The sequence below is a fragment of the Achroia grisella genome, unplaced genomic scaffold (genome assembly GCF_030625045.1).
Source record: "Achroia grisella isolate CSIRO2021 unplaced genomic scaffold, CSIRO_AGI_Agris_v1 utg509, whole genome shotgun sequence".
In the NCBI taxonomy this organism is placed as follows: Eukaryota; Metazoa; Arthropoda; class Insecta; order Lepidoptera; family Pyralidae; genus Achroia; species Achroia grisella.
Genome location: NW_026712902.1, coordinates 2,596,746 through 2,612,200, shown reverse-complemented (window position 1 = coordinate 2,612,200; position 15,455 = coordinate 2,596,746). Strand labels below are relative to the sequence as shown.

The following is a 15,455-nucleotide window of genomic DNA, read 5'->3' as shown; positions in this document are numbered from 1 at the left end:
AGGCACATTCTTTCCTGCGTGAAAGTCTTATCGTGCGTAAAAGAGCGTAAGTGTATAAACGGCTAATAACTTATTACGTTGTTATACATTTGAAACGTAACGTAACCGGGTCGTCCGCTGGTCCTTGCGGACCGCAGGTGCGGGCCTCGAGCAGGGCTCTTTGCCCGGGCGTACTGCTGGGGTGAGCCACCCCAGCGTCGTTCGTTTATCGGCCGGCTTGTCAGCCGGCCGGAAGGCGCCTGCTTTTCTGTAGGCGCCTATAGGCGTGATGTGGTGGGAGGCATTTTTTACTCGCCGAGCCGGCTTAACGCCGCCACGTCACGCAAGCGACGTGATCACTCGGTGGAGAGTAGGTCGCGCGGGAGCGCGCGAGTGGCGTCCGGTGGGCGCGCGTGCAGCGGGGCTAGGTCGCGAAGGTGCGTTTCGCGCCCGCTGTCCGCGCGCGAGAACATCGCGCGCGTCAACCGGACGACGAACTGCTCCACCGATTCGACCTTGAGGTCGCGGGCGATCACGTCGTTGCGGACGTACCGTCCGGCATTAGTGCACAGACGGAGGGCGGCGTTTTGTTGGACCTGCAGTCTCCGCCGCTGTGAGGCCGAGCACAGTGCGTACCATGCGGGGGGCGGCGTATGTGAGCCGCGAACGAATGTAGGTTTTGTAGATCCCTACCTTCGTTCGCAGCTGCAGCCTGGATTGTAGGACCGGTCGCAGCATTGCGCGTGCGGCCTTGGCTTGGGTGGTGGCCCGGTCCACCTGCGCCGTCATGCGCAGCGACCGGTCTATTTCAACCCCTAGGTAACGCACTGTGCGTTCCCATTTAATGGGTTGGCCTCTGAATGTAACACTTGAAATTTTTATGAATAACTAGCAGAATCCCGCAGTGCTACCTGTATGAAAACCCGTAAAACGTATACAATAAAATAGATAATACAAGGACTGACCTTTACCTTGAAAAAAGAGATGGAGTATCAAGTAACACTAATAGTAGAGAAATGATACAAAATCCGCTTGAGGAGATGAATCTGTTTTATTTTTACTTTGACGTAATAGACAGATAGCCTTAAATAAACACATAGAATACTTATTATAGGAATTCCATCGTATGTAGTGCAACACATATATGGTGTACCTACTTGTATATAATTATATATAGGTATAATAGATATATGTACTGTAAGCATTAACCAAATTTACAAAAATCAATGTTTATATCTAATTGTCATATTTAGCTATAATATTAAACGTCAACAAGTCTATCATGGTATGGACATGTAATGCGTAGGAACGAGGATAATATTTTAAGAAAGGTGTTACATATGTATGTGGAATGGATGGTTATAAGGGCAGAGGAAGGCCGAAAAAGAGATGGATGGACTGTGTGAAAGATGATATGGTAAGAAAGGAAGTAAATAACGCGATGACTGCGAACAGGGATGAATGGAAGCGAAAAACATATTACGCCGACCACAAATAAATGGGATAAGGAAGACGCAGATGATGATGATGATGATGATTAAATGTCAACGAAGCAATTCCTTTTAGTTAATACTACTGTTAAATTAAGTTTCGACACTTAATGTATTGTTTTTTTAGTAATAATGTATTATATATAAGTTTTTTTAATGACTGTATGTGTCAAAATAAAGGGAAAAAAAACATAGTTGGAAGTTAAAATAAGTTGTTACAACTTTCCAAATGAGGGGTAGATTAAAAGAAAGATAACTATGACTGTACAAAAGTGCTTAAGTTTATTTGAATAAATTATTTTCTATTCTAAGTGTGTCTTTTTTATTTATGCAGATCATACTGTGAACGCGTCTTTCGAGATTGTCGACTGCAAACCTGCTACGTACAGTCAGCCGCATACCCCGGCGTATATCCAAGAAATCTACACTGCAGGTAAATAAATAATAGGAAAATAATAATGATAATAATACTCTTTATTATGCATAAAAGAAACAAATAATTACAAAAAGGAAAAAAAAGAAAGATATGCAAACACGGCGCTTAAAGCAATCTCTTACTTAGAAAAATATTTATTCATATAAGTCCTTCCGGTCACCTATGAACATCATAGTTTTTATATCAGCATTCCTACCATCTAGTTCGGCTAGCGACTTCAGTTAACTTTAGTTACGTATTTCTTTTAAATGAAATTAAAATATTATTGCCTATTTATTTTATTAATATGCCATCTAGTTCGGTTAGTAACTTAACTTACGTAACTAGTATTTCTATATTATAAAATGAAATGAAAAAAATAAGCACTGAAGTTTATTAAAAACATTTCAACCTTAAATATAATAAGCAGTTACCAAACTTTGTATAAAGTCTGCGTGAATGAGATAGACGACTCTTCTATTTCAGCAGCGAAATTGCATCTTACATTTTACAGTTGTATGATAACTTAGTGCTATATGGTAACAGTACCACAGATGCCACAAAAAACATTGATATTTTCAGTTAGATCAAATCAAATCAAATCAAAAGTCATTTATTCATATAAAACTAGCTTCTAGTCATGCTCATTAAAATGTCCAGACATGTGGCGGCGTGGTGGGCCGGGTCGTTGGGCTCCCTATGTGAGAAATATGGTTGAGCGCAGTGATGGCTGGCTCATCCGTCATACTCGTGAACGAGTACTGTTTGTCTGCTCTTACTTCTTACTGCTCTACTCTTCTTACACTACGACTGATTTAATCTTATTGTCTATTTATATTTGACCCTAATCAATTAGTGGTGGTTGGTAGTTTAGTATTCACCCGTTTCGACTTGTAAATTTAAACTTACAAGGATTATTTAAAAGAGCAACACACAAGTTTCTTGCTTGTTCTTCTTGTGATGAGACAACTTTCCGAACGAGCGGTAGATAAAAAAAAATTGTATGATTATTCAAAAGAGCTAAAATTAAGTTTATTTGAAAAAATGATTTTCTATTCTAATCTATTCTAAACATTTTAACCGCTTATGAACGTCGATTTTTTTTGTATTATATTGTTTATGTACAATATAATACAAAAAAATTTGACGTTCATATATAAGCGACGGTTACCATGTACCATCAGATAGACCGCGTTGAAATTCCAGTTATATAAAATGAATGGAATTATAAATATTATTGTAATATAGATATTATTATGATCATTTGGAAACAGTTAAATTTATGCAACTTAACAGATGATATCTCCATGAATAATAGCTCTGTTCAACGTATAAAAGAGCGGCCTAAAACTTAATTAGGCAATTTGTTTTCAAATATTGTACGAGCAAATTTAATCCCCTGGGCATAATACTTCAGTTTTCCTGTACTGAAAGTAAATCTATAACTTAAACATAATGGTCGCAATTCGAGAGGAATATCGATAAATTGGCTTAATTATAATATGAAATAACTTTTTAAGGCAATTATAAATTTTACAACCAGTGTTATGGTAGGCATATACATGTAAGTATGGTTTTATATATACGAAGACTAAAACACAGCTATATGAAGCAGATGAAGGGAAAAGTTGGAGTCGTGTCGTATTAACATCTAAAGAAAGTGATGGAAAATCGTGGTAAATGGCATGAGCTCCAGCGAGAATAGCGGTTTTTATGAATGAATGGAGGGTTTTAATAGTAGAACAATCGGCAAACGTTGTTTTATAATATAAACTAATATTACTATTAAAAAATAAAAGTTCGTGGTTGAAGGATTCATCATTCATATCATTACCTAGAATAAAACAATATGCTTAAATCTTTAAAACTATGCAACGGATTTTGAAGCGGTTTTTTTAGTAGTTAGAGTGATTCAAGGAAGATTTATATATACAATACATGTATATATAAACTGTACACCCGTGCGAAGCCAGGGCCGGTTGCTAGTTGCATATATTTTTTAATCCCATATTATAAAAAAACAAAAATTTTGTACAAATTATAAAAAGAATCGAGGGGTGGATCACATTTATTACTTAGAGGTAATAGATAACATCTTATTCTTAGAACTACCGAGTATATACATATATAACATTTTATCAAAATCCGATAAGCCGTTTCGGAATAATACGGTACCATGACACGAAAATTTTATATACTTAGATATAGAAGAAGATATACCTATATGATAGAAGATAAAATAATAAAATGGTCAGGGTAAACCTCTACCGTATCTGAATTTAATTTAGTTAGTTATGAGCATTATATTTACCAATTTTTTTAAATTCAAAATTTCACGGTTTTTCGATTGTTGACAGTTAACGATCTTTCTGACTACCCTACTTAGTCGTGAAGATATAAAGCTTTAATAAAGTTTCTCTACACAAAGATATCTGTTTCTTAGGACACAAGCCTTGAGCTTAGTGCAGGGATTGCTTGAGCATTTTATCCGTATTTGACGGCCTCGGTGGTCTAGCGGTTTAGCGCTTCACTTCTGATAGTTGCGGGTTCGATTCCTCATACGGTGCAAACATTTGTATTCATGAGTATGATTGTTTCTATCTGACTGGGTGTATGTGTATGTATATTATGAATGTAATTACAAAAAATATATAAGTATGTATATCAGTTGTATAGTACCCATAACAAAAGCTCGGCTTAACGTGGGACTAGATGGCGCTGTGTTAATTGTTCAGGGTTATTTATTTATTAATTAAAGTGAAAGTGTAGAAATAAAAAAAAAATTATTGAGTATTAAAGATTAAGACTATGTTTGTTTGCAGGTACCACTTGAATACGCGGTTGCCATACATAAAGCTGTACATAGAGAACGAAGAATTCAACATAGATGGACAGAGATGCGAGAATATTATGACTTGCCCAATGAGACCTATAACATCAGGTGAGTTCTAACCTTCTGTAGTTTCAGATTTTGCTAAATGTAAGAAGAAATGCCACTACTTATCCCATGTGGTTGTAGCATACTAATCCATGAACAAAATAAATATTTCTTTGGAAAGTACACACTTTATCCTGAGGAGATACCATCGCTCCTAAGAATACCCTTCAGTTCTTGTCCTTGACCACCTAGACAGCAAACTCTAAATAAATGCGAGCACAGTAAATCTCCACAGATCTATCTTTATGACTAAATTCATATTTAATCATAAATGTTACATTATGCAAATTATTTTGTTCTATTTTTTTTGTTTTAATTTTACTCAGGACAATTCACTCAGTGTCATCTATTCTCAAGTTAAGCATAGCTAACCTTTGGGGTACTAAATAGATACGTATATGTACTTATATACATTCTTTAGGTAAATACATACATATTATACATAGAAAAAAACACCCAAACAACATTATCGTATATTAAGTTTATACGAAAATCAATACTTAGGTACATACATTTAAGGTCCATCATTAAACTTAACGAAAATAAAATATAGTCGTAAAATCTCTTTTTTCATCGCATCGAACGTAATTTATTACGAGCATATCTCAAGTTTTATTCGCAGAAAGCTGAGCGCACAAATAATAACGTGTCATAATGCTTGCTTCAGAATATTATGTGCTTACCTTATTTTATTTTAGAGAAAGAAAATTCTTCTCTACCTTGTATTGTTACGACTGTAATCCCAGTTGAGGTAGTCAGTAGCATTATCCATTATCGACATCAGAATATTGTGTGCTTACCTTATTTTATTTAAGAGAAAGAAAATTCTTCTATACCTTGTATTGTTACGACTATAATCCCAATTGAGGTAGTCAGTTGCATTTCTATTACCTATTACCGACATCAGAATATTATGTGCTTACCTTATTTTATTTTAGAGAAAGAATATTCTTCTCTACCTTGTTTTCTTACGACTGTAATCCTAATTGCGGTAGTCAAAAGCATTATCCATTATCGACATCAGAATATTGTATGCTTACCTTATTTTATTTTAGAGAAATAAAATTCTTCTATACCTTGTATTGTTACGACTGTAACCTCAATCGAGGTAGTCAGTAGCAGTCCATTATCGACGTTGTAAACGTTGACCTCCACGTGGTTCCCCCTAGAAACCATCGTTATAAATTCTTGGTGAATTTGTCACGAAGGTCTAACTGACCTGACCTCATGCTCATCTTATCATCTTCGATGGTACCCCGCCAGCGTATACCGTTAGTGCAGGCTGGTGCACCATACCACTATCAAACATAAAAAAACTTAGAATTTAAATATTTCAGTTTTTCAATCTAAATATATATTAAAGATGGAATTTTCGATCCATGCCAGGAATCGAAAATTCCATCTTTAATATCTGTTAACGATTTTTCATTATGAGCCTAATATTTTTATGTATATGGTCTGAAATATCAAAGTACATGTAGACCTACTGTACTAGTCGAGACAAAATTAAACACCGAATTGCATATAAAACTAAGATTATATAGAAGACGTGCGTAACTTCTACCTATTTTGTATAAAGTCACTTTATTTTTTATGTAATTGAAATGGCACACCTGATGGTAAACGGTAGTCGTCGCTTATATAAATAAATAAATATTAAATAAATAAATATACATGATCAATATAAATAAATATACAAGAACATCACTACAGTCATCATGTTATCGTAATACCAATGACACCCGTGAAACCACTTCTGCCTATTCCAGAGTACTAAGATGTCATGCCTCTTATCTTGTAATTTCAGTGCCTAATCTATACCCTACAACCAAAACCTTTCGTTAATTAAGTTATTAGCCTAAGTATCTAGACTATATCAGTGTCCTTAACTCTGCTTAGTGGACTAGTTTCTATCATATTAATATATCTATATTTTTAAATTGTAGTTTAAAACAATCTATACTAATATATAAAGCTAAAGAGTTTGTTTGTTTCAATGCACTAATCTCAGGAACTACTGGTTTGAATAGAAAAATTCTTTTCGTGTTGTATAGTCCATTGGTCTATGAGGACTTTAAGCTATGTAATATTACGCTACGACCAATAGGAGCGGAGCTGCAATGAAAAATATTGCAAAAGGTGAAGAAATGAAACGCAGACGAAGATGCGCTGTTCAGTTAGTATTAATATAAAGTAATTTTTTTTTCCAAACCAGATTTCATTTAATTAAAAAGCGGATGAATTCCAGAGTTGAATTCGTTATACAAGTATAGGAGAGGATTGTCGTGTTGAGTTACACCTTTTTAATGTCGGTAAACTGAGCAAACATAAGACAACCCTTGTAATATAATCCCAAGTATAAAACGACTGTATGTCCCGGATATTAAATTCTTATCAAGTGTCAAAACGGGACCCTCGTCCACGCGCGTCGACCGAGAGCAAACATGTGTTTCTGTATTGAAAAAAATTACCTCGGTTGCCAGATGTTTATAACGCTCGGAGAGATAAATGGTTATTTGGATTATGTTTCTTATTTTTGTGACACGGTAGGTATTTTTAACCCTTTTGTACTTATTTTATTACAATTCTCTGGTGCAGACTGTCATATCGTATATATTAAAACACAAAATATACAATAAAATAAATTGTATAGAGTATATAAATTGTAAAATTCTTTACGTATGTCATCTATACTTTTATTTATATTAAGCAACTTCTATTTAAATACCATTTTGATTAATAGATTATATGATCGTTCAGTGAAATAAAAAACGATGCACTATAAACAGCTAACACTCAAATCCATAAATAAAAATCAATAATAAAAAGTATTAAAGAAATTCTTATATAGAATTGAAACTATAGAATTATTATTAACTAATGACTTGGCAGTATGGACCATGCTCTGCGCCTGCCCAAGTTTGATGAATGTTAAAATATAAATAAAAAAAAAATTACAACTACAGAATTCTTGTGTTCGAATTTTAATTTTGGCGCGCAAATATGGTAACAAAAATAGGCAGAATATATTGTATTCCTGTTAACCTTTTTAGAAAATTAGAAAATTAAAAATATAAGATAACCTATAAACATTGCGTAATCTTATAATGTGTGCTTTAGAAGATTAGGCATAAAAGTATCCCAGTAAATAATCAAAGGAAATATTACCGTATAATTTTATTGCGTCAGTAAATAATAATAATTTTAGAACCGACCCAAAAGAGTACGTTTTAAGCGGTTTTTGTTCTCACCTTGATACAATTTCAACTAGAGCTGTTTCTTCATGAGCGCCGGTTCATTTAAAAATTGGCCATTATAAATCCATTGTTTATGTAAAAACACTTAGGGCAGCTTAAGTGTTTGCGTTATTTTCCCTTATCGTGTTATAGGTGCACCTCAGTTTGTTTATAAACAATTTATTTTACCACAATTTGGGGGTTACCTTCATAAATTATTGTAATGTATGTATGTACATATAATATTAAACTACATGTATAATACTAGCTCGTTAAATTTCAATATATAAATTTTAATATAAAATATAGCTTTATATGTTATTCTGTAAAGTTTCATCCAAATCTGTTCAGTAGTTTTTGCGTGAAAGAGTAACAAACATCCATACTCACAAACTTTCGCGTTATGATATTATTAAGATTAAGCTACATATACATATAACATTAGAAATTTAAAAATGAGATTTTTGTTGCGTCTTGACATGTCAAAATGACTAAATTAATAGATTTGATTTTTTTTATATAGCTAGTGTGTGGTACCTTCATCATGAAGGGCATATATTATTTTTTTTATATGCTAGATACTTCCATAGATGAAACAGTATATTTTATTAGGACCTTGTACCTAAACGTTTCAATATCTCAAGTATTCCATGATAAAAAATATATTAAAATTTCATTCTACGAATACTGATGGATTTCTTTATAATCTCTAAGATTTCTTTATAAAAAAGTAAATAGTGTTTTTTTTCCATCGAGATTTCACTTGTGCTCATTTTGGCTGGTTTTTTTTTAATTCACTGTGAAGTAACGATACACGATAGTTTCAATTGGAAAGCGACCTATCTTTACCACTATACTTTCTAACAGTTTAGCACACGGCTTGCCTTCCCATGGTCGCGGGTTCGATTCTACGCATGGCGCAAACATTTGTATTTATGATTATGATTGTTTGTGTCCGTACGTATGTTTTTTTAAATATATTATGTATGTATTTACAACAAAAATCTAAATATTTGTATCAGTTATCTAGTACCTACACATAACACAAACTCTGCTTACCGTGGGACTAGATGGCGCTGTGTCCAGGGTTATTTATATATTTATTTATATCTTAATCAGGTTCAGAAAACTGCCCCTACGACTACATCAGGATATATGACGGCAAAGACGAGTCGGCATCTGTGATCGGGACGTTCTGCGGTATGGGTAAATTTCCATACTCCATCATCGGAACATCACAGGACCTGTTTGTGGAATTCGTCAGTTCACCAGCAGGTGAGGCAAATATATTGTATATAACTACTGTTTTACCTGTGAGTTTATCCGCGTGGCATTATACTTTTTTATTATTGAAATTTCTAAAAAAAGTAGGCTAAGTTACTCCTTATAATACGAGTGAAATTCTCTTCAAAATTGGTCCAGCCATTACAGAAATTAGCAAGAACAAACAGACAGACATACAAAAATATTTATAATATTTGTTTTGTTTAAGTACGGTAGGTATAATTTCAAATGCAGTTAGTGAAAAGCTGTTAATTTGAAATTACAAACGGAAAATTTAATTTAATTTATTTTTATACATTGTTATAATATTCCCTTTATGATATTATAAAATATTTTGTAATTATATACTCAATAAACCTCAAATAATTCTAGAATTTTCTATAAGATTTCTTAAAAAAAATCTTTCTTAGTAAAATAAACATATTTATCAAATAAATTAGAAATATATATATATTTTATGTATTTATTTCTAAGTAGGTAATAATTACATTTAATATTCATAGTTTCATAAAATCTTGTCTTAAATAAAAATACCATACTTTCCTATAGGACCACTTCTAAACACCGGTTTTCATTTCAACGTGGGCAACTGGCCTGGTCATGTGGAAGCACCAGGCTCTAAAGTCGGTACCTGCGACTGGCAACTTACTGCTGAATCTCTGAAGAAGTCAGGAGACACTGAGGGCATCTTCCTCTCGGTAGCTCATTGGTATCCACCGCACACTTCCTGCACATACCTGATGCAAGGATTCCCTGGTCAAGTTGTGAGACTATATTTCCCAAGGTAATGGCATATTCTGCGGAACCCTCAATGTTTTATAAGAATAAAAAACAAAGTTATTCCATTAACATTTATAAAGACACATATATGTTACCCACACTTCATCGCGTGGATTATAACGATTTTTTTATAAAAAGACATAAAATTTCTAAAATTAAAGTAGCGTAAGTAACTTCTTATAACATTAGCTATCTGTGAGTGAAAGTCATATCAAAATCGGTATAGTCATTTCAGAATTTAGCAGGGGCGAACTGAGCGACAGAGACAAAAATATTTCAAATTCTTTTGTTGATGCAAGTACCGTATACAATTTCATATGCATTTAATGAAAAGCTGACAAAGAGACAATTTTATTTATTTAATACAGATTTGAATGTTTATTTAAATATAATTTAATACATTTTTACAACAAATATGCATATAAGTTTGTTACTTAGTTACGGTCAAAGATGGACAGATACTAATGAGTTATTTCTAAACTTTAGTGTTTAGTACACATTATTAATATAGTTAATCGGGTCCTAACAGGGAGGAGAAATAATTATTAAATTTGGTACACAATTAGACTTTTTCTTCCTTCTTTTTCTTTGCACTATTCCACTTTATATGTGGACGGCTCTTCGAATTTTACATCGCCAGGACAATCCTCGGTTGTCGGGTCGGGCAATTTCCCTCGCGTTGAGACTTTTCATGCTAGTCCACTATGTATCTGGAGGTCGTCCTCTACCTCGGGTTCGGGTAGTTGTGAAGCTTTTTAAACTGCATATTTCTCGTCTCTTCATATTACATGGCGTAATACCACTTTAACCCTACCTCGGATGTATTCGATTCGTACTTTATCTAGTCTCGTGACTCCACCAGAATATAAAAATAATTTTATATAGGTATACAGGCAATTAATATGTTTTACTGAAGTCTCTCAGCTGTCTCCATGAATTGGGATACAAATAAAGAAACTATAGACTAAAGTTTGATTAGAACAGTTGTATGAATTAACATTTATTATTGAATTCATTCATTCATTATACAGGTATGTAAACCATAGACTAAAATATATATTTCTTTTCAGTTTTCGAATAAATCGTATAGAATCTCCAATAGTGCCGTGGACGGGAGACTGTGGTGAATCTTTGACATTATATGATGCACCCAGACCTGACGATGCACGGATTATAAAAACATTCTGCGACACATTCAGCAGACCAATGGAGAAACACGATTTTGTTTCTACAGGAAATGCTATGTTTGTGAGATTTGAAAGTAAAACTGGAAGCTATAGTGGGTGAGTATACAGCTAATATGTTAGTAATAAAAAAAATATAAATTTAAATTATGTAGCTACTTGTTAACAATACAGTAACATATTTAGGTATATAATAGTAATAAGGACTCAAGACAATCCACAGTCATCCCACTATCTAGTCCCAAGCTAAGCAGTGCTTGTGTTATGGATATAGACAACTGATACATATATGGTTTTATTCTATAAATACATATAATAATATACAAAGAAACACCTACATTGATACAAACCGTGCGAAGAATTAAACCCGCGACATTGGAAGTAAGGCGGTGGGCTAAAACGCTGCACCGAAGCGGTCATATATTCTCGTAATTTCAAACCATTTTTAAGGGTATAACTTTAATAATATAAAAATGTATCTAGACGACTTAAGAATGGCTGTTTCTCAATATTGACAACTACATTTCATGTTGAACGCAACTCGTAACATGCTGATACTTTATCTAAAAGAATAAAACAAATCAGTGGGCGATTGTACCTTTCCTAATTAATTCGGTTCGTTATTCATGTTTGTTTCCAAAGAGTTATAACCAAAGAGTCATTTTTAAATGAATATGTAATATACATATGAATGCAGAACTACAAAGATTTTTATATCAGCTAGAATTAAATTCACTTACTCCACGCTTTTAAAGAAGAAAAGTGTCTAAATGTAGAAATATGTTTCAGGTCGTCCCTCTATTACTGGGCTCATTATGATTTCTTCAACAACACTCGCTTCGGTGAGCCAGTAGCTGGAACAGCTTGCGATGAAGTCATAGCCTCATGGAAACAAAGAGCTGGAAGACTTCGCTCGCCTCTCAATACATTAGTGTACAAACAAGCACCAGTCGGCGAAGATGTCCATTGCTTATACAGATTTGTAACGGATAAGAGAATATACGCTAGAGTTATACTCACAATACTGAGTATCAATTTCAAGGTAAACTTACAGAAACTGATTTTTTTTTTAAACATTTTACGTCCTCCGTTTTGTATTTAGAGTGACGTCAATTTAGTTCACATTGCTCTCACCAAACATTTTTTTAAGTACCTTAACCATGAAAGGGTTTAAAAAAATAATCTTAAGCGGTACTCAAAATAAATTAGAATGAATTAATTTATATTTCTATGCGTTGCTATTAAAACTAAACGTATTAAAAACAACTGCTTTTAAAATTCAGTTACAAAATTTGATCCGAACAAACATAAAAAAACAAATCCTATTGTAATCCTTTAATACCATTAGTCTTATAAAATTTCGGTAAATGCCTATCATTCACTTTAATGGATTTCTTAACGATTGACACTTACAACATCAATTTGCGAATTCTCGAAAGCAATTTGTATAATGAAAAGTAATCTCAGAAAGTTTTAATTGATCTTTCTTTACAGGAACATCCATACACCCCGGTTTCTTGCCAAAACTGCTACGAGGATCGAGCGGACAAACTCATTATTTGGGAACCGCTTCCTGGAGGAAAGACAGCTAATTCCTCCTTGGGAGTTACCACTACACCCTTGCCACTACATTTGGCTGTGCAGAGATCTCTTGGATCTTGTCTCTGCGCTAAGCATGCTAACACAGTCTCCAGAGCAAGACCTTATAGAGTAGTGTCATCAGGAGAAACACTTAATCTACAATTAATAGTTGATAATGCCCATGCTGCAGCGTCGTACTTCAAGAATCCCTCGCCTCTTTTTGAGGCTCGATACGAGTTTGTACATGGTCCCTTATGTGGTCCAGCTGTACTGGCAGCGGCTTCAGATGGAGAAATAGTCTATCCACATTTAGAAGCCTTAGGTTATACAGAACCACCAAAGCGTATTCAATGTATTTGGGATTTGGAAATAGAGGAAAAAAGAGATATCTGGTTACACTTTGATAGCATTAAGTTTGCCTCTCGCCATTGTGAAGATGGAAACATACAGATTTATTTGCCAGGCAGGATTGAGCCTTATCTTTCGATATGTGGAGGTAACGTTTCTGAAACTGATAAGCTACCAATATTATCAGCCGGGGAACTTGGATTTGAAGCTCTAGACGATCCATTAGTTATAGAGAAGGACAAAACCAGATCAATTAGAATTGTATTTATAGGCAGTGCATCTCCAGCTCGCGCTGCTTTTAAAATAGCCTGGACTGGATTGTATCATCTACCTAAAAATTCAGATGGTACACTCATGACCTCTCGGTTAACTGATGGTGGGTTGAAATCAATGGATTCGGGACCAGGTTGTGATTTTATATGTCCTGGTGATGATGCACTTTGTATACCTGCTAGACTTATATGTAATGGCGTTGTAAATTGTCCAAATGTAACTTCAACTGAGAGAAAATTCTGGACTGCAGAAGAAAAGAAAGCAAGAGAAGCATATTCCGAAGATAGTTTACGTCGCTTGGGGTATTTGGATGCTTTAGGTGGCATACCTTTGGGTCAATTGAACGATGAAGCACCAGAATTGTGTGCAAGAGCATTAAATTCTGTTGGCGGGGAGTGGACAGCTCCGGCATTGGGGGCTGGTTTAGCGATTGCTTTAGGCGTTTGCGCGTTAGGAGCTGCTTGGCGTTTATGCTGCCGAAAGAGGTCACCAGATGAGGAGTCATTGGATTACTGACACGCGGCCCGCGGTGCCCATGCACCGCCGTCTCTTCATTCTCGTTCTACGTCACGGGATCTTCCTTTAGATTGGAGTCTACATTGACAGACAGTGTACTGAGCGCCCGGGCCCTATCTTGTTAACTATTGAACGATATTGTGATTATCAAAATGTTACTGTTTAAACAAATTCAAATGAGTCATTTAGTTTTGCATGCCGAAATTTTTGCTTCACAGCTATTGTTTTAATTGCGAGGGTTCGATATTAAAATGGCGCTCAATTATAAATTATGTAATTAATGTATATACCTATCCTATACCGAAATAATTAATGCTTTGGAGGAATGATCATAGGTTAGGACAAGGTGATAGTAGCCAAATAATTAAGCAATTATCATATAGGTAAATATAGTTGTAACGTTTTTTATAACATTTGCAAGTAACAGAACATACTAGTTACGAGAGAACAACCCAATGAATAGAAAAATGTAAAGCTTTTTTTTTACAAGTTTCTATTAGGACAATGGAAACCTGTAAAAATGTTACAAGTTTTAAAAATGTCATAGGTACTTTAAAACATTATGAATGTATAATATCACATTGTAATATAATGTACGTTGGAAGTTTGAATGCATTTTTAACTGCATTAATAAAGTGTTCATCTTGTTTTACAGCATCGCAGTTTCTGATGTGAGTTGTTTTAAAATTGGAAAGAATATATTAATCGGGTGGGTCTGCAGGGCTGAGATGTTATGGTACATATTCATGGACTATCATTTCATTCCATCATATTAGTAAGAAATCTAAGATTAAATACAAATTAAATTTTGTATCTACTTCATATGTTATTTATGTTATTCGATTCATTATTTTGTCTATTAGATTATTTTATTTATGTATTTAAATATTTTGCTCTCAGGTGGTCTTGTATACTTATTAGTTACATTGCTTTTTTTTCTAAAATAATGATTAAAAATATGGTATATTTTACATGTTAAGTTGTATGTGTACCTAAATTAAACAATACATTCCAAAATACTTCAAATATTCCCTTTACAAGACATAATTTATTGTAAACGATACTATTTCATCTAAATCCTTACTAGCTAAAGTTTCATCATTTGTTGCTATATTAGAGACCCTACCTCGAAATATCTCGACTGAAACATCTGATACGTCAACTTTGTTAATATAATGTAAATATATAATGAAGCTAAATTAAGAATGTTGATAGTGCTGATACGAGCGGCAGAGCGAAGATAGAGGTAATTGCACTCGATGCTGTCAGTACGTCGGGCGAACAGCTTTCGTTAGCTAGATGACGTCTATAATCGATGGCGGCATGTGATAAGCCAGAATCGCCATTGTCCGCCATTTGCACAGATCCTAACTATCTCTGTTAGCGTTCCTCGTCGAGGACAAAGTTAGTTTCATTATGTTCATACAGAGG

At 34.2% G+C, this 15,455-nt stretch overlaps 1 protein-coding gene across 1 annotated transcript in view; it reads left to right on the top strand.

The window, feature by feature from the left end:
• LOC131846297 (uncharacterized) overlaps window positions 1–14,834 on the top strand; it is a 125,986-nt gene extending 111,152 nt beyond the window's left edge. Inside the window, exons 6-12 of the mRNA XM_059195562.1 lie at window positions 1,804–1,902; window positions 4,707–4,825; window positions 9,178–9,333; window positions 9,892–10,126; window positions 11,193–11,405; window positions 12,096–12,348; window positions 12,801–14,834. Coding sequence (XP_059051545.1) covers window positions 1,804–1,902; window positions 4,707–4,825; window positions 9,178–9,333; window positions 9,892–10,126; window positions 11,193–11,405; window positions 12,096–12,348; window positions 12,801–14,024 — 2,299 coding nt within the window. The 3' untranslated portion in view covers window positions 14,025–14,834. The remainder of the gene's footprint in view (window positions 1–1,803; window positions 1,903–4,706; window positions 4,826–9,177; window positions 9,334–9,891; window positions 10,127–11,192; window positions 11,406–12,095; window positions 12,349–12,800) is intronic.
• Window positions 14,835–15,455: the final 621 nt, after the last annotated feature.